Source organism: Strix uralensis, chromosome 3 (assembly GCF_047716275.1).
Source record: "Strix uralensis isolate ZFMK-TIS-50842 chromosome 3, bStrUra1, whole genome shotgun sequence".
Classification (NCBI taxonomy): domain Eukaryota; kingdom Metazoa; phylum Chordata; class Aves; order Strigiformes; family Strigidae; genus Strix; species Strix uralensis.
The window spans coordinates 96,053,765-96,076,562 of record NC_133974.1 but is presented as its reverse complement, the minus strand read 5'-3'; the positions used below and the strand labels follow the sequence as shown (position 1 = coordinate 96,076,562).

Genomic DNA, 22,798 nt, shown 5'->3' with positions numbered 1-22,798 from the left:
ACCTCACACGTGCCCTGAAGTTTAACAGGGAATCTCTATCCTTGGTACTTCCTTTAAAGGAGTGCCTGCATTGCTCACTAGTAACAAACGCAGAGGGAGGATGTTCTGCTCTTGCAAGAAATAGACAAAACAATCATCATGTCTTTGCAAAGTCTAACAGTTATTTTGTGCTCAATTTGCAGGAAGCTGGACATGGAGGCTTTCCCTTGGCTTACACTTAGACTAAGAGCTCCCACAGTCTTTCCTAACAGCAGTCCCAACACAAGCCCTGGCTGTTTTCCAGCCCCACATGAGGATAGGATCAGGTCTTCCACTTTGCCCTGGTTTCTGTTCAGGCATGTAGCCCAAAGTTTCAGAAAGATGTTGAGAAACTCTTAACGGATGCCTAGTTTGGACAATGAGGCAATTGTGATTCAGCGAAGCAGATTCATCCAGCTCACACGCTGTGCTCTCTCCTGATACTTTTTAATTATTATTATTTAATTATTAACATATCTTTAAAACGTTGTTCAGTGCTTATCTGAAGCATGAATAGCACTGGAAGTAGTCCAGCACTTTGCATTTTTGTATTGTTCTGGGATAGGCTTGCAGAGGGCGCTGGTACTTGGACTGGACTCTGCCCTTCAACTGCCCATGTGGGTGTAATGCTCCTTGGCAGGCACAAGTTTTACAAATGGCACAGTGCAGAGTCTCTTGAGGAAAGCTAGTTAATCTCTGAATGTGCAAGAGTGCTGAATGAGACCTGTAAGGTGTTAAGCATGAATTCAGCAAAATCTTGAAACAAATAAACAGCTAAATAAGGCATGGCTAAGTCAGAACAGAAGGCAGCAGTAGGAAGGGCAGGAAATTTTTCTTTGGAATTTGGACTACAGATTTACTCTATGTCAAACACAAGCGAATGTCTGCATAACGTCTAGAAAACAACTGAATGACCAGTGGCAAGAGCTTCTGTGGATCCTAAAGCTGCCTTGACTAACTGTCTTGAGCTTTACTAGAGTGACAATGGTCTCTGCAGCTAGATGTAGATAAGTACTAGTTTGCCATGGTAGAATATCACACGTGACTTCAGCCACAATGCAAGAGCATGACATTGCGTAGCATCTTGGCCTAAACATACAAACCTCAAACCTTTAATTCCTTACCGAGTACTAGTTCTTCAGATAGCTGCTGAGAAAAGCAAAGAAATCAAACCTCCATCTGCTGTCTCAGATGTGCAAAAAGCTTACTCTTCATGACCCATGACACGACATGACTGTATCCCAGCCAAGTTAAAATGGAATCATCTCTTATGGAGATGTTCTTATTCCATTATATTTTACGGTTACACTTAATTCTAGGCAAGTGTTTCCGTCAACCAGCAGTAGCTACTTCTGAGTAAGAGGTTGCCTTTGGAGGTTTAAAAGCTGATCTTATGCTGGTTTAATAGGTATGCTTATATTTGTACAATCTGATAAAACTGGAAAAATACAAGGCTTTAAGTATGCAAAGACATTTCATTTCTTAACTTTCCTGATATTCTCAGCCTGCTATATTCAACTGGATTATGGATGTAAGCCAAGCTTAACATAGTCTTTAAGTAAAATAAAATAACTATAGAACCAGACCCTTCACTGTAGGTAAGAACATTTACTGAAGAATGATCCTGTGGATTTTTTTAAATGCTGATTAAGCACATGATAACTTTTTTCTTTTTCTGAGATTGTAATAAATTTTGATCTTTGTTCACTTTACATCCAATTAAACTTTTTTTGAAATTAAAAGGTTCGCTGAATTGAACAATTACTACATTTAATATGAAGCTAAAATGTTTTCTGTATTTCAGCCTTCATTATCACTTGCTGTTCAGTTAAATTCAGGAAATCATTTAGTTACAGTTATTCCAGGGAGAAGTGATGCTTCATAAAACTTGTAAAAACTTGTAAATGTAAACATCAAGCTTGCTTCTACATCCTTTGAAAACTGTAGTTAAAAACAGTATTTTGCCTTGTTATCTTCTCTGTTGTTTTGATCTGTGTATATGTTACCTTGACATCATACTGATAAGAATGGTTTCAGACTAGATACTTGACACATCACAGGTCATTCAAGTCTGTATTTCTTTTCAAATGGCTTCAGCTTTGGGGGAAAAAAAATGCAATGTTGCAGTTAAGTTTTCCTGTTAGTTCCCACCCAGCCTAAAGACTGAATGAAGTCTAGAGTCTAAATGCTTAAGACTGAATTGGACAGAAGCAAGTATTTTGCTACAGAGCAAAGATTTAAGTAAAAGTAATGACTGACACAAGCAATTATAAGGCCCAGTTACTCACACATCAACAAGTACTGCACAGGTCAAACACTAAAGGATTAAGACTGTGCAGAGAATTGTTAATGGTTTTGCAACAATTAGTTGCAAGTGCAAATACTCCTGACACAGCAATCTGGTAACAGAAAACAAAATTATTTAAAGGGGTAAAGCTATCATAGAAGCAGCATGGTGTATAAAGCTGTGTTTTACCATCTACAGAAATACAACTGCTGCACAGTTTCAAGACTAAGAGCAATAAAAGTCATTTTTAGGGCAACACATGTCTATTGGAAGAGTAGCTGACATGATTTGGGGAAGGGGATCCAGACAAATTTGGGGCACATGAGCCCCCCTTTCATGTGTGGAACAGGTTTAGAACAAATGTCTCAAGTTCAGCTCGGCAATGAGCAACCATGCTCTGCAGACCCATCGCCCAGAGGAGGTGGACAGTGGGCCACCAGACGTTTCACCACAGGCCTCTTTTCTGTGAAACACTGGGAGTTTGAGGGAAAGTGTATTAGGCTGGAAAACTGAAATATTGGGGTTTTATGCCCCATTTAGTTTCTGTGTCTATCTTCTGACAATGTTTTACAGATTTTACTCAAGACTTGGGCAGGGCTGAGGTTGGAGTCGTTGTTCCCACCGCCAATGTTCCCCAGCCGAGGATAACCGTGTTTCCTGTGCTCCGCCTGTCCCTGCTGGGGCACAGCCCTCGTGAGCGAGTCCTTCAACGCCTGGGTTTCCACGCAGGCAGCCGGCAGGCAGGGCCAGCCTGCAGGCCTCGGGCTCTACACCTGGCTCTTGGAAGGGCCGAGGCAAGGGCAGCGGAAGGCAGACAATAAAGGCTCTCAGGGCAGGTTTTGCCCTTGCTGCTGAGGGACGCGGGGCTCGCAGGCGCTGCCTGGGGCCCCCGCCCCAAGAGGGCAGCTCGGCGGTGAGGGACCTGCAGGCCGCCACTGCCAGCGCCGCCTCCCTCCTCCCGCCCGCCCGGCTGAGGGGCGCGGACTACGACTCCCGGCGGGCAGCGCCGCACCTGCGGCCGCTCTGATTGGCCGCCTCTCCCCCCCTCCCCGCCCTCCCCCGCGTGACGGCGCGGGGCTGGCGGCGTCGCCCCCCGCGTGCTGGGGGCCCGCGAGCCCCATGGCGGCGGCGGCGGCGGCGGCGGCGTGGGGGCGGCGCGGTGGCCTCGCGCTGCTGCGGGGACCGCTCGGGGCAGCCGCGGGCCGCGCCTGCAGCTCCGGGGCGCCTGTCAGGGCTCCCGCCAGGGCTCCCGCCGCCGCGGCTCAGGTGAGGCGGGGCGCTGAGGGGTCCGGCGGGGGGCCAGGCCGGAGCGGCGCCGCGGGGTGAAGGAGGTGCTTGGGCCCGGTAACGGGCAGGTGCCGCTGCCCGGGACCGGGGTTGCTTGGGAGGCGTGCGGCCGCCGGAGGTCGGGTTTGGGATTTTGAGTCCCGGGCCGGTGCCTTGCACTTAAAATTAAGAAAGCGTAGTTTGGGGGGTTGGGGGTGCCAGTGATACCGCAGGCTTTGCCGGGCGGGGTTCCCCGGGGGGGCGGGTTCGAGAATTCGCCCACCGCAGCCGTCTGCAGCTGGAACCCGCCGGGCCGCACGGCCCCGGAGCTCTGCCTCCCCATTTCTGATAGCAATACTGAATTTTGCAACCTGTCCCAGACCGAAAGGTGATTTGTACGGTGAACATGACCTGATTACGGCGGGGGTTGGGGGGGAAGAGTCAACAAAACGTGTCGTAATGTGTAATTCTATGCTTTTTTGTTGAAATGTCGCCCTAACTTTGAAGGTAAGTAGGACATTGAGTCTTTTGGACTGAACCAGTTCTGTGTTCCTTCCCAGTCAGAGAACAGATGACACAACGGCATTTGAGCTGCCCAGGTCAAAACCAAGTGGTCTGGCAGCTGTCGATGGTTGTGCTCCAAGTGGTCACGGGAGCTTTGCCATAAAGTTGTTTGTTCGGTCCCTGGCATGAAATCAACACAGGTGTTGGCCAGATCTACCTCCTCCTAGTTTAACTTCAGGTCCTCCAGGTGGATTCGGTCTCTTGTGTCCAAATGCAGGAGAAGTTGCACAGAAAGGCAAAGGTTCTGTAACGGTCTAGCAGAAATAGGGCATGACATGCAGAGTAATCCCAGTTGGGGCATAATTTATTGATTTGCTTGAAATTGCATGGCTGGCTTTAACAAGCAGAAAATAAACTAAAGCTACTAGTGGCAGTCTTTGTGTCGCCAGAATTGAATGTGTTCGCTACCATTTGTTTACAGAAGGTCAAATGGATTTGTGCATTGCTTTATTGGATGCTTACTTGGTTTGGGAATCTAGAAAGGTTATTGAGTTTCCTTTGCATGTACTTTTTCTGTAAGTTCTGATCCGAATTACTTTTAACTACTTTCTGTGAATTGAGTAGTTCTAACATACTTTCGGGAGTACTTTTGAGAGAGCTTGATTACAACATCCATCTCTGAAAGCCCTGCTCCCTTAGGGAATGAAAGCCACAGTGGTTGGAAGAATGGGATGGGTGATCTGTGTGTGTGGCATAGTAACTGTGACAAGTGTGCTGGGGCACTGGCTGATACCCTGCAGGGCCTGAGAAGCAAGCTAATGTAAAAGCAAAGGCAGTGCAAACTTAGCAGCTATACAGTGATAATACACTCATTGCCTCTTTCTGTTCTCAGTCTCTCCGGGGATTCATCTGTAGAGAGGAGCAATTAGTGTTACAGCCATAGGGGACAGTGAAACATGCTTTCAGATGGCAGGATGTTCAAACATTCAAAACAATTGTGAATACTGCTTGACTCTCTTCTGGGTTGGATCTGAAAATGTTCATGGGTTCTGCTTAGTTTCATGAGCTTTCAGCTGGCTGTGGAGGGGTGCAAAGGGAGCGCTAGTCTCTGTATTTCATCCCTTTTTAAAATGGTCCTTCTAGCTGTGGAGGGAAGAATTCTGTAACTCAGGAGCTTTAGGAGACAACTGAAAGGCTGTGTCTAAGGCCATCCATTTTAAGTCTTTAGGTTAGGTTACAAACAGTGGGGTCAGTACGGCTACTGTATTGGTATTGTGTGGTGAACCTATGTTCCACTTACGGCCTTTCTAGCCTGTTCCTACATGATGCTTTTTGAGACAGTGGGAGAATGTCTGTGTGCATGCTATCCATTCTGTATACTGCATTAGCTATCTGTAATAACACTTTTTTTGAATGCTTGGTGACTCCCTCCAGCAGAAACACTTAATAGCTTTTATTCATGTTTTGAATGTCCATTAAGTCCTTATAACGTTCTCTATATGAAATATGTGGTGAAGATCAATGTATTGATAGAAGTGAAATGATATTCACCAAATAACCTGACAGGGCGAATCTGAGGCTGTGAAAATTTATGACAATTTTGAAGATGAAATCAGATATACCTGGAAGCTGATCTTAAATTGTTTACAAATAAAATCCAGAACTTGATCAGCTTATTATTGGACTGGTTAGTCCACATGTTTGAGCCTGTTTGTATCTTAGTATTTAAGGCACAGTTGTTAGTCTCAGAGCTATGTGCATGGTGGAGTCCCTTTTTCTAAGACAAGATAAGGGCAGGTAGCAACAGGCATTTCTTGACCAATTCACAGTTAACAATGGAAAGTCTGATGTGATCCTGTCATCTTCTACACATGATGATACATGTCCAAATAATATTCTTGAATTAAAAAAAAAAATCATACAGGATTACTTATTTCTACTAAGAAACTGTGTATTTTCCAGTACAATAGAAAAAGTAATTTATACAGTTTTTCAAAATTTATTGTAAGCTGGAAGTTTACATGTGAAAACGCCAGCTTTTTGAAACAAAGGAGGAAGATGAGAAGACTCTTAAGATCGTGAGGCTTGAGAGCAATAACATTAAGGAAATCAGATTCTTTTTTTTTTTTTTTTTTTGGTCCTACTCTAGATGTATCATTGTCAGTAAAGGTCTTGGGTATCCTGATACAAAGTTTCAGTTCAGCTTCTTCCATCTGTTCAAGTAGCTTCTGTTAGTCAAATATAACCACCTGAAATTTTCTGTGGCCTCAATGAAGTCTTCACCACTGGGATAGAGGAGAGAGCCCAGCTTGTCTAGAAGGACCTCATATGGCCTTTATTCTTGGCTAGAAACTCTGTGTCCTGGAGCTCCATTTTGTGGGTAGCTGGTCAAAGTCCCTGAGCAGTGCTCTGTGCCAGCAACCAGAAATGTAGTATGCTGTTTGGGTTCAACTGTTGGGCAGCAGCTGCAGAGCCCTCAGAAAAACATTTGTCTTGGACTTCTCAGCTCAGGCCTCATTCTGGCACTTGGCCTAGTTAGACCCATTTCAGCCTCTGTGGTTGTCTAATTTCCAGATTGAATAAGGACACTATGTCACCACTTCTCTAAAGACTAAGATATTAAAGGTGAGGTATGAAACAAGAGTTGTTGCTGAGTTGTGTCTGATGCTGGCACAACAGCGTTAGGTACTACGGTGAGGCGGCAGCGCTGATGCCCAACCCAACAGGATCACAGGAGCTGAAGAAGCCAATGGGTGCAGGAGCAGCACTAACAGTGTCATAAGTACACAGGTTGTGGTGGTCCCTGAGGCTTCTGCAGAAGAAGTGTTTGCAAGCATTACTGTTTCGTAGTGCACAAATATCACTGGGGATAACATGAAGGTGGAAGGGTGGAGCAGGTATAGTACTGGATCTTTAGCTTGATAAATAGGTAAGAACTCTGTTCCTTTCCCCCTTGTGTTTAACTGAGCCCTTCCAGTATCTGTCAGTTTATGGTGCTCCTAGTGGTTATTAATACCTCTGGTGACAGCTTCCAATTTTGCTGTGTTGTTAGAAGAGTTCTCCTGGAAATCACAGGTGAATTGGCAGGTCTGAAGGGTTGACAGCTTGTCAAAATATAGCTGCTAGGTGCAGTCATCTAAGATCTCATTCTTTCAGTATTAGTATAGAACATAGGATTGACAGCCCAGAGAGTGAAACTGTTTTTTCACAGATCAGATGAAGCACACTGTGTGACAGGGCATACTCCTCCAATGTGCAGAAGTGTCTCCTGTCAGCTATGGAGAGAGGGGAGTGGGGACTTGGGGATTGTATCTATCCCTTTTAAGTGAAAAGTTATGTGGTTGGGCATTGATACGTTAAAATAACAACAACCACCCATCTTTTCCAATTGCAGGGAACTGAATAACCCTTTCCTTGTAGCCTGGGATCTGTAGCAGCCAGCTTTTGTTTTCTCCTTGCTCTGATAGCTCTCATGCAGGCTGCAGGTGACTGGGTCCAACCTCACCCCATTCTTCCTCTTCGGAAAATCCTACTTACACAACTACCTTAGAGAGTGCTTCATCCTTACCCTGAGTTACCAGGAAGGCAGCTGAGTTTCCATCTCTGATATTTGGCCTTCCCCGTGGAATTGTATCATCAGTAAATTCACAGATGACACCAAGTTAAGCGGGAGTGTCGATCTGCATGAGGATAGGGAGGCTCTACAGAGAGACTTGGATAGATTGGATCCGTGGGCCAACGTTAACGGGATGAGCTTCAACAAGGCCAAGTGCCAGGTCCTGCACTTGGGCCACAACAACCCCATGCATCGCTACAGGCTTGGGGAGGTGTGGCTGGAGAGATGTCTGGAAGAAAGAGATCTGGCGGTTCTAATTGACAAACAGCTGAACATGAGCTGGCAGTATGCCCAGGTGGCCAAGAAAGCCAATGGCATCCTGGCTTGTATTAGAAATAGCGTGACCAGCAGAAGTAGGGAGGTGATAGTCCCCCTGTACTCTGCACTGGTGAGGCCACACCTGGAGTATTGTGTCCAGTTTTGGGCACCTCAATATGAGAGAGAGATCGAGGTGCTGGAGCGAGTGCAGAGGAGGGCAAGGAAGCTGGTGAAGGGCCTGGTGAATAAATCCTATGAGGAGCGATTGAAGGAGCTGGGACTGTTTAGTTTGAGGAGGAGAAGGCTAAGGGGAGACCTCATCACTCTCTACAGCTACCTGAAAGGACACTGTAGAGAGGTTGGTGCTGGTCTCTTCTCACAGGTAATTAGCGACAGAACAAGAAGAAATGGCTTTAAACTGCAACTGGGGAGGGTTAAGAAAAAATTTTTCACAGAAAGAGTGGTCAGACAGTGGAACAGGCTGCCCAGGGAGGTGGTGGAGTCACCATCCTTGGATGTGTTTAAGGGTCATTTAGATGAGATGCTGGAAGATATGGTGTAGGGGAGAACTTTGTAGAGTAGGGCTGATGGTTGAACTCGATGATCCCAAGGGTCTTTTCCAACCTGAATGATTCTGTGAATTGATAAAAATTTGAGTCAGTGCTGGGTGCAGTGACAGTTTTGGTAACACAGGATCCACTCCCACTGGAGCTCAAGCTGATGCTACTGAACTCCTCATGGGTGTCTCCTAATTCCTCTTTGCTGACATCAAACTGGACAGAAACTGCATAAACAGCTTAAAAATTCCATCTCCAGTCATTCTTCCCTCCTGGACAAACCCGTCTCTATGCATGACAAGAAGTTGATGGAAAGAAGCTCTAGTAGCTCTGGAAAACTTTTTTTTTTTCCTCATCCTAACACTCACTATTTTGCAGCAAGAGAGCAAAAGTTAGTTATTTCCAACGGGAACTTTAAAGTATATTGACATAACTGCCTGCTGAATGCTGGTTCTTTTAATACTGCTTGACAGTTCACTTCAGAGTCATTAATGAAGGGCAGTATTATTCCTCCAGTAAGTCCTCTTACTTTAGCTTCCTTGCTTGTGACAGCCCTGCAGGTGGATGGCAGACCAGGAACAGAACCAGTCTCGTACGTCCTGCTCCAGAGGTGGCTCCTTCCTGAAAACAGGAAATTACTTTAAGGATATTATTGTCCTCGAAAGTATGCAGTTTTGTCATCCATTACAGACATTAAAGTCTCCCGCTCTTGCCTCCTTTCTGTCGGGGAGGACAACTTTTCACTTCTTTCCCTCCTTGTAATGCACACTCTAAAATGGAGAGGCAGGAGGTTTGTACTGTTCTGTCTTCAAGTGGAGTGGGTAAGGAAGCCTGATCCTGAAAAAGGTGCAAAAATTAGTTACTGAGAAACAGAAGAGTGCTCCCACAAGAAGGGCTCAAATAATTTCAATAAGCACAGGAGGGCTTTCCCTCTTAAATATGAACATCTTTCCAAAAGTATAGGAAGGAGAACATAAGAAATCCAACCAGGCCAGAAGAAAGTGCAGTTTTCAAGAGAAAAATTTTTTGTGGTGTTTTTTTTCTGAGTTTGTCAGTATTTAAAATATCTTCAGATTTAGTCTGTTCAGGGATGAGTTTTCTAACAGGAAGAAGCAGAAATGAAGTCTGGGTATTTAGCTGGGCTCTGACAACTGTTTGTATTCTGAGAAACTAATTTCTAACGAAGGAAGCTCCCAAATTGGGATTTCTTGGGGAAGCTAAAGGTGTGTGGAACTCACAAACAACCCACAGATGCCCAGGCTGGAATGTTTCTCCAGGGGGATTAAAACCCAGATGACTTGTTCTGCCTGTGCATGTTGAAGAGGGAGATGTAAGACTGTGTGTAAGTGTGAGCATGGCTGCGGAGGGATTGCCACTGGCACCTTTGGTGCTGCAGGGAGGGAAGGCCAGGTCTGGGGAGGACTGGCTGTCAGCCTCTTACCCCTCTGCTGTTGTGGCCACCGCTACAAAACAGAAACTGAAAGAGATTGCTTTCTTCCGCAGAAACTAGTACTGCTGTTTTATCGGGGTAAACAGATGCTTTCCGGGCTTTGAAACAGCCACTTTGTGTCTCCTTTATCTTCTCTAACCCCCCCAACTGCCAGGGATGTTCTTTAGAGATCTTCTTATCTGACCAAAAAGCTGTTTGGATCAAGAAGTGCAGTGGATTGTTTACAGTCTAGTGGGAAGATTGTGCTGCCAAGAAAGACTGCTCCTGCTTATAAGTTTAGCAGTAGCCATGGCATTAGCACAGCTGGAATCAAAATTGCTGCAGCTGCTGATGGCTGAAGTTGGGCCTCTCCCTAGATAACATTTGTTTTCAAGCTGATCTGGTCACTGAGGGTGTTCTCTCTGTCTTCCACCCACCCCCCAAAGCTTTCTTACAAATGCTTTCAGAATAAAATGTTTTGAGGAAGGATACCTGGGTTGTTCAATGTTTTAGCTGACCATTTCCAGACTTCTTGCAAAGGCTGTTTCAAAATACTGTGCAGGATTAACTCCTGTGGTCACTGGTGGTGTAACAGATATGTGTGTTTCTGCCCAGTCCTTTGGCATCATCCCATACATGCCAATTTTAGTATGTCTGGAGATTTCATGGGTTTGATTTTCACTAGATGGAAATAATGACTTTAGCTCAGTTAAGCAGTTTGAATACTAGCTAATATATCATTCTGTCTGATTGCTCATTCTACATCTTAAATTTATGTCAAAACTTTATTTAATCAGTTGCCTGCTGCAGCCTATCAAGACTAGCCAGCATGATTTTGACTTGAGGCACAATTCTGCAGCTGATTTCCACCCGCCCCGCTTTAACTTTGTGAGCACCACGTATCCAGAAATAGTTTTGTATGTGCTCTTTCACTGGAGATTAAGTTCGCTGTACATCCAGGAATCCTTTAGGTATCTTCTAGTTTTCTTAGGTGGATATTAAGTGTCTGTATGTGGTTAACTAACAAGGACACAGTGAAGGTTTTCTCTGTTTTGTTTTGTGATGCTATGCAGCTGGCCTCTGTCGGTTATTAAATTGGCCTCCTATAAAATGTTAATTTAACTGTGATACTGTAGATGAAGAGACACCAGCCTTGGCAGGGTTTGGATGATGCTGTTTGTGGATGTTTGTAGTGCCTGAACCAAGTATCCACCAAATGATTAAAGTATGTTGGTAAGCTTTTTCTTTTCTGCTGTACTATGATAAGAGTTGGTTCAATTATTGTATGTTCACTTAAGATATTGAAATATTTTTCAAAAGCAGCAGAGCAGTTTCAGCTGTGCTTTACAGGTGTACAAAAAAAAGATCATAACATGGTAATTTGAAAGTCATGGGCTAAAGGCAGTGGGACTCCCTGCATTTAGACCTTGCTTTAACCAACAGTGTTCTGGTGCTGACGGTAGTGATGTTTTAAAGATGCCCGGTATAAAATTGAACTGTATCCCTTTCCAGTAGCAGCTACTAATTTGGGATATTTCATTTGATACCTAAAGTGATCAGCCCTCATTCTGGACAGCAAATACTCAGTACTTCCTGAAAGCTGTGTTGATCTAGAATATGTTACACTGTGTTTTAAAAAACTCAAAAATTGTAAATGGAAATCACATTTAATATTCACTTTGTGACAGTTAATAAAGACATTATTAAAATTCTGACTCTTTTTGTGCAGGCCTGAACAGGTGGAGTGTTCAGGATCATACATTTCTCTTCCAGTCCCACTGTGCCCTGTATTATTTATAATGTTTTAACTGAGACAAGCTTTTTGGAAGTGTTCTGTTGTACAGATCTGGACAAGAACTGCTTGTTGGAAATGTTCATGATACAGACATCATGAAGCATAATTGTACACAGCAATAATTTGGTTTTGCTATTAACAAGATGTAATGTCTTGCACATGAAAGTTGGTAGGGACAAAAGCAGCAATGTAGTCTTTCATCAGTTTCTAGTTCTCTTGTGCTGAAGTGCAGAGAAGGACACTTTTTTTACGCTGGGTAAAAAACTGGCTGGATGGCCGGGCCCAAAGAGTTGTGAATGGAGTTAAATCCAGTTGGCGGCTGGTCATGAGTGGTGTCCCCCAGGGGTCGGTTTTGGGGCCACTCCTGTTTAACATCTTTATTGATGATCTAGACGAGGGGATCAAGTGCACCCTCAGTAAGTTTGCAGATGACACCAAGTTGGGTGGGAGTGTTGATCTGCTCGAGGGTAGGGAGGCTCTGCAGAGAGACCTGGACAGGCTGGAGCGATGGGCTAAGGCCAACTGTAGGAGTTTCAATAAGGCCAAATGCCGGGTGCTGCACTTCGGCCACAACAACCCCCCAGCAGCGCTACAGGCTTGGGGAGGAGTGGCTGGAGAGCTGCCAGTCAGAGAGGGACCTGGGGGTGTTGATTGACAGCTGGCTGAACATGAGCCAGCAGTGTGCCCAGGTGGCCAAGAAGACCAATGGCATCCTGGCTTGCATCAGAAATAGCATGGCCAGCAGGGACAGGGAAGTGATCTTGCCCCTGTACTCGGCACTGGTAAGGCCGCACCTCGATTCCTGTGTTCAGTTTTGGGCCCCTCATTATAAAAAGGACATTGAATCACTCAAGCGTGTCCAGAGAAGGGCAACGAAGCTGGTGCAGGGTCTGGAGCACATGTCGTATGAGGAGCAGCTGAGGGAACTGGGGTTGTTTAGTCTGGAGAAGAGGAGGCTGAGGGGAGACCTCATCGCCCTCTACAACTACCTGAAAGGAGGTTGCAGAGAGATGGGGATGAGCCTCTTTAACCAAGTAATAAGTGATAGGACAAGAGGGAATGGCCTCAAGTTGCGCCAAGGAAGGTTTAGGCTAGATATTAGGAAGCATTTCTTCACAGAACGGGTAGTTAGGTGTTGGAATGGGCTGCCCAGGGCAGTGGTGGAGTCCCCATCCCTGGAGGTGTTCAAGAGGGGGGTTGACATAGCGCTTAGGGATATGGTGTAGTTGGGATCTGTCAGTGCTAGATTAACATTGGACTAGATGATCTTCAAGGTCCTTTCCAACCTAGATGATTCTGTGATATGATTTCATTTATCTGAGGGCTGTAGTGAGATTGGGTGGTCCTGGGTCATTGATTCTGGAAAGTGCAGGCACACAATTGAAAAAAGCTACCTCCTATTTTGCACAAAAAGCCTGAGGCACATGTGGCAAAGAGTCTGTATCTCAAAATGCACAGGGAAATTTGTAGTACAGTTGCATGGAATTAAGTAGGGTGTGAAACGTAATCAGTAAATGGCCAGTTTTCACCATAAAGACAAATCATGGGTTTTTCTTGTGCAGCTGTCCCTGTGGGGAAAAATGGAATAATAATTATCAGTCAAGTTCAAAGTTAATATTTATACAGCAAGTTGGTAGGATAACTATTCAAATATTTAGCACTTGCTTGTTTTCGTTACAGGAATTACAAAGCTCAGGAAGAGGACGCTTTCTACTGGAACATGCTGCCCCCTTCTCTGCTTTTTTGACGGACAGCTTTGGGCGTCAGCACAACTACTTGCGAATTTCCTTGACTGAGAAATGCAACCTCAGGTGTAAGTGTCTGATTGCTTTCTCACACAAAGCTCTTACACACCATATTATGCAAAGGCCAAGAATTGAGTTACAGTTCTTATTACTGTGTTGGGACTGTGCTGTTTCTTGTCTTCACAAAATAATTGTAAAGGATAGACAGAGACTGATTTGGGGCTGACCTGCTGGTTGGGTGGGGAAGCAGGAGCAAGCCTGGTGATCTGCCAGAGGCAGGTGGGAGTGACAGGTCTTCCATAAGGCTTGGTGTGGTTTGGATGATTGTTCTTGTGGATGTTTGTATGCCACACCCAAAGTGTGTGATAAGCATGAGAGCTCATACTTAGGTATTCATAGAATCATAGAATGGTTTGGGTTGGAAGGGACCTTAAAGATCATCTAGTTCCAACCCCCCTGCCACAGGCAGGGACACCTTCCACTAGACCAGGTTGCTCAAAGCCCCATCCAACCTGGCCTTGAACACTTCCAGGGAGGGGGCAGCCACAACCTCTCTGTGCAACCAGTTCCAGTGTCTCACCACCCTCACAGTAAAGATTTTCTTCCTTATATCTCATCTAAATCTACCCTCTGTCAGTTTGAAACCATTACCCCTTGTCCTATCACTACACTCCCTGATAAAGAGTCCCTCCCCATCTTTCCTATAGCCCCCTTTAGGTACTGGAAGGCTGCTATAAGGTCTCCACAGAGCCTTCTCTTCTCCAGGCTGAACAACCCCAAGTCTCTCAGCCTGTCCTTAGAGAAGGAGGTGCTCCAGCCCTCTGATCATCCTTGTGGCCCTCCTCTGGACTTGCTGGGCCCTTCTTATGTTGGGGACCCCAGAGCTGAACACAGTATTCCAGGTCTGATATCACAAGAGTGAAGTAGAGGGGGAGAATCACCAACCTCGACCTGCTGGCCACACTTCTCTTGATGATACAGCTGGCTTTCTGGGCTGCAAATGTGCATTGCTGGTTCATAGTCAGTTTTCCATCCACTACTACTCCCAAGCCCTTCTCCACAGGGCTGCTCTCAGTCCACTCATCACCCAGGCTGTGTTTGTGCTTGGGATTGCCCCAACCCATGTGCAGGACCTTGCACTTGGCCTTGTTGAACTTCATGAGGTTCACACGGGCCCACCTCTCAAGTCTGTCAAGGTCCCTCTGGATGGCACATCCCTTCCCTTCAGTGTGTCAACAACACCACACAGCTCAGTGTCATCAGCAAAGTTGCTGAGGGTGCACTCAATCCCACTGTCCATGTCTCCAACAAAGGTGTCAAACACTGCTGGTTCCAGCACCAACCCCTGAGGAATGCCACTCGTCACTGCTCTCCACTTGGACATGGAGTCATTGACCACAACTCTTTGAGTGCGACCATCCAGCCAATTCCTTATCCACTGAGTGGTCCATCCACCAAATCCGTATTTCTCCAATTTAGAGACAAGGATGTCGTGTGGGACAGTGTCAAATGCTTTGCACGGGACCAGGTAGATGACGTTAGTTGCTTTGCCCTTATCCACCAATGCTGTAACTCTGTCGTAGAAGGCCACCAAATTCGTCAGGCACGATTTGCCCTTAAGCGAAGCCATGTTGGCTGTCACCAGTCGCCTCCTTATTTTCCATGTGCCCTAGCTTAGTTTCTGGGAGGATCTGCTCCATGATCTTGCTGGGCACAGAGTGAGACTGACTGGCCTGTAGTTCCCTGGGTCTTCCTTTTCTCCCTTTTTAAAAACGGGGGTTATGTTTCCCCTTTTCCAGTCAGCAGGAACTTCACTGAACTGCCATGACTTCTCAAAGATGATGGGTAGTGGCTTAACCACTTAATCTGCCAGTTCCCTCAGGACCCACAGATGCGTCTCATCAGGTCCCATGGACCTGTGCACCTTCAGGTTCCTTAGATGGTCTCAAACCCAATCTTCTCCTGCAGTGGGCAGTTCTTCATTCTCCCAGTCCTTGCCTTTGCGTTCTGCTACTTGGGTGGTGTGGCTGGAGCACTTGTCACTGAAGACTGAGGCAAAAAAGTTGTTGAGTCCCTTAGCCTTCTCCATATCCTGGGTAACAAGGTCTCCTGTTTCCTTCCAGAGAGGGCCCACGTTTTTCCTAGTCTTCCTTTGATCACTGACATACCTATAGAAGCTTTTCTTGTTGTCCTTGACGTCCCTGGCCAGATGTAATTCTGTCAGGGCTTTGGCCTTCCTAACCTGATCCCTGGGTGCTTGGACAGTTTCTCTTTGTTCCTCCCAAGCTACCTGTCCTTGCTTCCACCCTCTGCAGGCCTCCTTTTTATGTTTGAGCTTATCCAGGAGCTTCTTGTTCATCCATGCAGGCCTTCTGGCGTTCTTACCTGACTACTACTTTGTTGGAATGCATCACTCCTGAACTTGGAGGAGGTAATCCTTGAATATTAACCATCTTGCTTGGGCCCCTCTTCCCTCCAGGGCTCTTCCCCATGGTACTCCACCAGGCAGATTCCTGAAGAGGCCGAAATCTGTTCTCTTGAAGTCTGGGGTAGCAAGCTTGCTGTGCACCCTCCTTGCTGCCCTAAGGATCCTGAATTTCACCATTTCATGGTCACTGCAGCCAAGGCTGCCCTTGAGCTTTGCATTCCCCACCAGCCCCTCCTTGTTGGTGAGAACAAGGTCCAGCATAGCACCTCTCCTCATTGACTATTCTATCACTTGGAGAAGGAAGTTATCAATGCATTCCAGGAATCTCCTGGATTGCTTATGCCCTGCTGTGTTGTCCCTCCCAACAGATATCAGGGTGGTTAAAGTCCCCCATGAGGACCAGGGATTATGAACATGAGACTGCTCCTATCTGTCTATAGAGGGCCTCATCTGCCTAGTCTACTTGGTTGGGTGGCCTGTAGCAGACCCCAACTATAATGTCACCTGTCCCTGCCCTCCCTTTAATCCTGACCCATAAGCTTTTTGTTGGCTCCTCGTCCATCCCCAGGTGGAGCTCTGTGCACTCCAGCTGGTCACTGACATAGAGGGCAACACCACCTCCTTGTGTCCCCTGCCTGTCCTTCCTAAAGAGCCTGTATCCTTCCATGCCAACACTCCAGTCATAAGAGCCATTCCACCAAGTCTCTGTGATGCCAGTAAGATCATAGGCCTGCAGGCGTGCGTGGGTCTCTAGCTCCTCTTGTTTATTCCCCATGCTATGTGCATTTGCATAGAGGCATTTAAAATGGGCCCCTAATGAAGCTGATTTACTGGCTGCAGCAGCTGGAATTCCTTTGTGCTGCTCTTCAGGTGCTCTCCTGCTGCCCTGTTATCCCTCTCTGGGCATCTATTTCTGGCACTGACATCAAACTGGTAGGAGTGATTGAGGTCCCCCTCCCCCGGCAACTTTAGTTTAAAGCCCTCTTCACCAGCTTGGCAAGCCTATGACTGAAAATGCTGCTCTTCTCTGACAGGTGGACCCCATCAGCCCCTGTTAGACCAGGTTTCTCAAAGCGAGTCCCATGGTCTAAATAGCTGAACCCCTAGCTGTGGCATCGGTCCCATAACCAATTGTTGAGTTGCCAGATTTGAGTGGCCCTTTCAAATCCCTTCCCTTTGACCAGGAGGATTAATGAAAAAACTACCTGCGCTCCAGAGTCCCTTACCACTGCTCCCAGGACTCTGTAATCCCCGTTGATACTTCTCAGACTGCTCCTGGCTATATCACTGGTGCCCACATGAAACAACAGTTATGTCTGCAAAGTTTGTGGCAATGGCTCAGCGCTTGCCAGTTCAGTTTGGTGTCTCTGAATGCAGGTTGGATAGAAATAAGACCAGCTTTTCCTTCAAAGTGGATCCACTGTAATTTTGAGATCCATCAAATGAGCCTTGGGTTTTCTTCTGAAGGAAAACAGGAGACGAGATTGTTTTTAAGATTTGTTGTATGGTCTTACCTGTATTTCAGAAAAGCACGAGTTGTTTGACGTCCATTAAAGACAGCTGCACTTGGTGCATTTTGCCCATCAGTATTAGATTAACTGCAGCTGGTTATTTTTTCCACATGTATTTCTGTATTCTTTATTTCAGGTCAGTACTGTATGCCAGAGGAAGGTGTTCCGCTGACCCCTAAATCAGAGCTACTTACTGCTAAGGAGATACTCACCCTAGCCAGACTGTTTGTGAAAGAAGGTGTAGAGAAGATCCGACTGACAGGAGGAGAGCCACTTATCCGTCCTGATGTGGTTGATATTGTGGGTAAGTTCCCAATAAATACAGTGTGTTTCAGAGTGACTTGCTATATATTGATCCAAGAACTACACTTATAATTATTGACTAATACAGTCCAGCAACCTGAAGAACAATTATATGTTAAATGATGGTGGTTTTTCCCAGCATCATGAAATGCAAGATAGTTCCTTTCAGAAAATTTCCAGTTCTGCTCTCCTGCTTGGTGGAAATGTCTCTTCATATTACAACAGCTGAAATTAGCATTGTCTTCATATTCAATATCTACTAGAATAGCTTGCAATAATGCAGCCTTGGGGTGAAAAATCAAAAATTGATGTGACCAGGTCCTCGCTGGGGAGGAACAGTTGATACATGCTTACAAACAAACAGGTTTTCTTTTGTATTTTGGGGGGGTTTTGTTTTTGTGGTTTGGTTTTGTTTTCTTGATAACAGATGTCACTTGCTTGTCTGTGTTTAATAATGAATGGTGGAAATGCATATGTTTTTGCAGTTACTGATGAAGACTATTACTTCAATGGAAGATAAATTACTGGGTAGTTTTTAGACATCTCCTTCGATTACTATTGTGTTGACAGACTGTGTCTGTTTTTTTTCTTGAGCCAGGTGTTTTTTTTCCCTGTCCAAAGTCTCGTATGTTATGGACATTACAGTAGCTTTGTGTAGTGGCAATATATTAGATTAGGGCTATGTAGGTGGGTGCACTGTGGTGTGCTGTAGGCAGCTGAACTTGTCTGTTTCTGCACATATACTCTTATAAGTACTGAAGATATGAAAGGGTTAATACAGTAGTTGAAGGTCTTGAAAGTAGAGTAACTGCCTACAGATACAGTCAGCTTTGGTGCAGAAAGACGCTGGTCTCTGCTCCTGTTCTCTTTTGTTCAGGATTTGGAAGACCTTTATGGTCTTTTCGAAAGGAAGCAGCAGAGCTGTGTAGTAGGTAGAACTGACCTGTTTACAGCTGGAAAAGGTATGGCTAGCGTGAAATGGTTTGCTTGGGACTTCCTGATTGTTAGGAGTCCTGAAACTGCACTTACTTCATCTTTCTGGAACTCTGAAATACCATTCTCTAGGCCATTTTGCCCATGCATGCTAGGTTATTTTTTATTTAGGATTGAGAGCACTATGTGCCTTTCAAGAAGGCATTCCCCACTTCTACTAAAAATAGGTATAATTATTTTTAGCTGGCTTTTGCCAGCTGAAAGGGAGGCAGATTTGTAAAACAGGTTGTATTTTAAATAAATTTTAAATAAAGCTTTACAGTTCAGCATACAGTATGAAAATGAGTTGAAATCAAGTGTTGTCAGTTCAGTGCAGAACTTTCTTTCCTAGTGTATGCACCTTTTTGATTTATCAGCAGTAGCTGATGGCTTTTTATACTCAACACAGCTACTCTGATGTTGAGGGTGTAAGTTGAGTAGCCAGGTCACTGCAAAATAATTATTGCGTTGCTGCAATTCTTAAGTATTGATATTGGAAGGATAGAAAGCTTTTCTGTTGTTTGTTTTACTGCAGTGATAGAATTCTCAGAGGTTTAGTTCTGTGGCTGAAAGAGATATTTTTGAACCACTGGGCTTTCATTATTCTGCTTGTGTTCTTGTTCACAGCTGAACTTTGACAGATTCATAGTAATCATTTTAATGGGTGACGACAGAGTAGTGATCTTGGGGTAAAGGTAATAGATGTTAAGATGGTTGTCCTGTTGCATTAATTCATTCTGTCATGGCTGATTTTTTTTCTAAGGCATATTGAAAATTGACAAATTAAGTCTATAAACACTTTTTGTCTTCCCAGACTTTGGTGTTAGTCTATGGTGTACAAGTTTGGGATCAAGATAAAAGTCTCAAAACTAAATAGATAACATATAACAACTATGGGAAAACTCATTGAAGGGAAAACAAGCCCCAAAATGTCTTCTGCAGAATTTGAGTTGGGCATCTTTACTGAAGCCATCTTATCACAATGTACTGGTTTGGGCTGGGATAAAGTTAATCTGAATTTCTAGATGGTTTATAGAAGCTGGTTACAGTATCTCAGGTGCTGAACAGGGTTGAAATCTCTTAGGTTTGTTTTCAGCAAACCTTTCTCTTAACCATAAATGGTCTGTGAAATACCAATAGAGCTCAAAAATAGTAATGCTGGATTACTATTACCGTATTTTTCTAATACTCAAGTTCAAACTTTATTGTTGTTTTAATGAACAAATGTGATTTGAAGCTACTGTAGGAGACATGCTATTCAGAGACCTGCTACAGTTCTTTAGATTATTATTATTTCAAATCTTCTTTTAACATATGCACATACATAAACTATGACTTGGCAACTAACACTTGCTGAAAGCTAAATCATGTCCTAGGGACAGCTGAAAACATATGTTTGAGACTTTTCTGAAGCAGCTGATAGTGGAATATAGAATCCATCTCTTCTGGGATGCTCAAAGTTTAAATTAGCACTGGATATAAACTGTGTGATAGCTGTTTGTTACTAATAGTCTGAGAAGTACACATCTTCACTGACAGTTGTCCATGGGGTGGGGGACAGATGGTTGGATGATTTTATATAGCAACATACACATTTTGAGAGCAGGGTAGACTTGTTAATTCATGTATTAGGAGATAAACATACCTCTTCTGGACTCAATCAGAAGAAGGCCAATTGAGAAAATGATTGGAGGGAAATATGTAAGAAATGTCTCTATTTAAGAAAATGCTCCTGATCCTAAAGGAAAAAGTAAATGTAAAAGGGTTTACTTGATGGCTTGAGCCTGACACATAACCTTTTGACTTCATGCTATCAAATTATAGAATCTGTTCTGTTTCCTTTTCTACTTGATAGTTTTATCAGTTGCCTTTGCTTGTGCTGATTGTTGCTAGAGCAGTGACCAAAGGTCAGCAAACACTTACTACAGGTACAAGGTAAGTTACAAAGTTATGAAATGTCTTTTAATCCCTCTTGAATCTAGAGGTCAACAAGTCAAGGAACCAAGCAACTGCAAATGTTCCACTTCTTAGCTTTCACAAATAAGGCAAAGTGTACTAACTCATCCTTTTTAACTTCTTGGTATTAGTGTTAAGTCTCCATCTCTGATTTCTCACAGTTGGCTTCTATCCAATTTGTTATTACAGGTAGTTCCACATATTAGTGTATTTCCAGGACCTCATCTTGTATCTCTTCCTGTCTGATGAGGAAGAAGATGTATTGGTAACAGCCGCTGCCTGCACTAACTGATCTAATCAGCTGGGCCTATTTTTTTAATTTTGCCATTTTAGGGTGCAGCATGGTTTTGGTTTTATTCAACACCTTTATGCATTTACATTTCTAGCAATGAAGCCTGTATGGCAGCAAGTCTTTTCTTCCTTTGTTGTTAGGAGGTTGAGCATTTTGTGTGTTCCAAGGCTGTAAGTAAAAGTAATGGTGTTCCTACGCTATCCTCTGGCTGCAGTGTGTATCCTATGCTCTCACAAAGACAAGGCTGCTAGTGGTAGCTAGTGTTAAATAATATTAGGCAAACTTGGGGCAATAGCATTCATCCTCTAGGAAGAGGTTATTCCTGGTCAGTGGGGAGTATTTTGAGAGGTGAATGCCAGAAAAATCTAGTTCTTAGTAAAGATTGCTTTTTTGTTACAACCTCAGGTTCCAAATGTCTTTCCAGAGCTCTTGAATCCTGTTGCAAAATGCTGCTGCTGTAAACTTCAGCATCTTTGGTGTGACCCAGCTTCTCCCATTCTAGAGTTTTGGGCGCAGCTTAGGGTGAATATTTTGAGAATAGCTGGGAAACGAGATAAAGCAGAAGTAAAGCCCTTATCGACAGGAACAAATAGGGGTAAAACAGGGACAGAAGAAAGGACTATGAAATATTTGTACTGTCATTAAAATTGCCTCAACGTTAAGGGTTCTTCAAATATTTCTCAAGTAGTTAGGGTGGAGGCTATGAGAGAAGGGAGGAGGGAAAATAAGAAAAGAAAATTACTTTTCCATGGATCTATCTGCTTCTGCAAGTGGCTTATGAGGGTTTTTTCCTATTTGTTATTGTATGGATAACTGGAAGTTTGAAAGCCTGCCCTCTGGAGATCTGGTATGCTGAGGATTTCTGCATTTGGCTTATGAGGCGGCAGCTATTTTCTAAATCTTAATCTCATGATATTAACTGTTTCTTACGTGGTTTTCTTTTGTTAGTCATTTTTTGGTGTCTTGCGTAAGCCCTCTTCATTTGGCTGGGCTACCACTATGGGTAATGGAAATACTTCAGTTGTCAAGTGCAAGTGTTTTGTCCCTTGGATGTTGTTGCCTTGGATTCCCTATAATGGTCTAATGTGTTGACCTTTTTCTGTTGAGTTAGGAGTATATGTGGTATTTCTTTCAGCAGTTTAAAGTCACTACTGCTGGCAGCTACTTCTGGGTTTGAACTGGCTTTTGGTAAACAGTTTCAGTAGGACAAATGTTGCTAGATAAACGCAGCTAGTTCAGGTGTCAGGTCTGAAAGGGATGGCTTGCTGCTTATTATTATTACAGAACATAGAATTCAGTTTGCAAAGCTAGATTGAGGAAAAGAAGGTAAACAAAATCAGAGGCCTTCTTCCAACAATAAAGTAGCTATTTACTCTTAAAAAATGGAGAAAAAAACAGTGTGCATTTTCAGTGTTCTTTGTAATCAATTTTGCTTGCAGTAAACTGTTGTCTTTTATACCTTTTGAAATGCATTTGTGCTAAAATGGGTCTCTTAAACCAATACAGCTGGAAGAAGGCTGAAGCACTGAAGTATCCATGTTTTCCTCACACCCTCAGTGATATTTTTGTTTGTTTTATAAATCTTTTGGGTTTTCTGTGTAACTTACAGTTGAATTATTTCTTTTAAAATGTTCTTTTTATTTTCCTAGGTCAACTGTACAAGCTAGAAGGGCTGAAAACCATTGCTGTCACAACCAATGGGATCAACTTAGCCCGATTGCTGCCCCGACTGAAGGAGGCAGGACTGAATGCCATTAACATTAGCCTGGATACTTTGGTCCCAGCTAAATTTGAGTTCATTGTCCGGAGGAAAGGTACAGGCCTATCTTCTAAGGCAACTGTGTTAATACTTGCAGTAATG

At 44.2% G+C, this 22,798-nt stretch overlaps 1 protein-coding gene across 1 annotated transcript in view; it reads left to right on the top strand.

Annotated features, from left to right (window-relative positions):
• Positions 1-3,419: 3,419 nt before the first annotated feature.
• Positions 3,420-22,798, top strand: part of MOCS1 (molybdenum cofactor synthesis 1) — a 36,757-nt gene continuing 17,378 nt past the window's right edge. The window contains 4 exon segments of the mRNA XM_074863495.1: positions 3,420-3,571; positions 13,411-13,543; positions 17,551-17,718; positions 22,587-22,751. Of these exon segments, the coding sequence (XP_074719596.1) occupies positions 3,425-3,571; positions 13,411-13,543; positions 17,551-17,718; positions 22,587-22,751 (613 nt within the window). The 5' untranslated portion in view covers positions 3,420-3,424.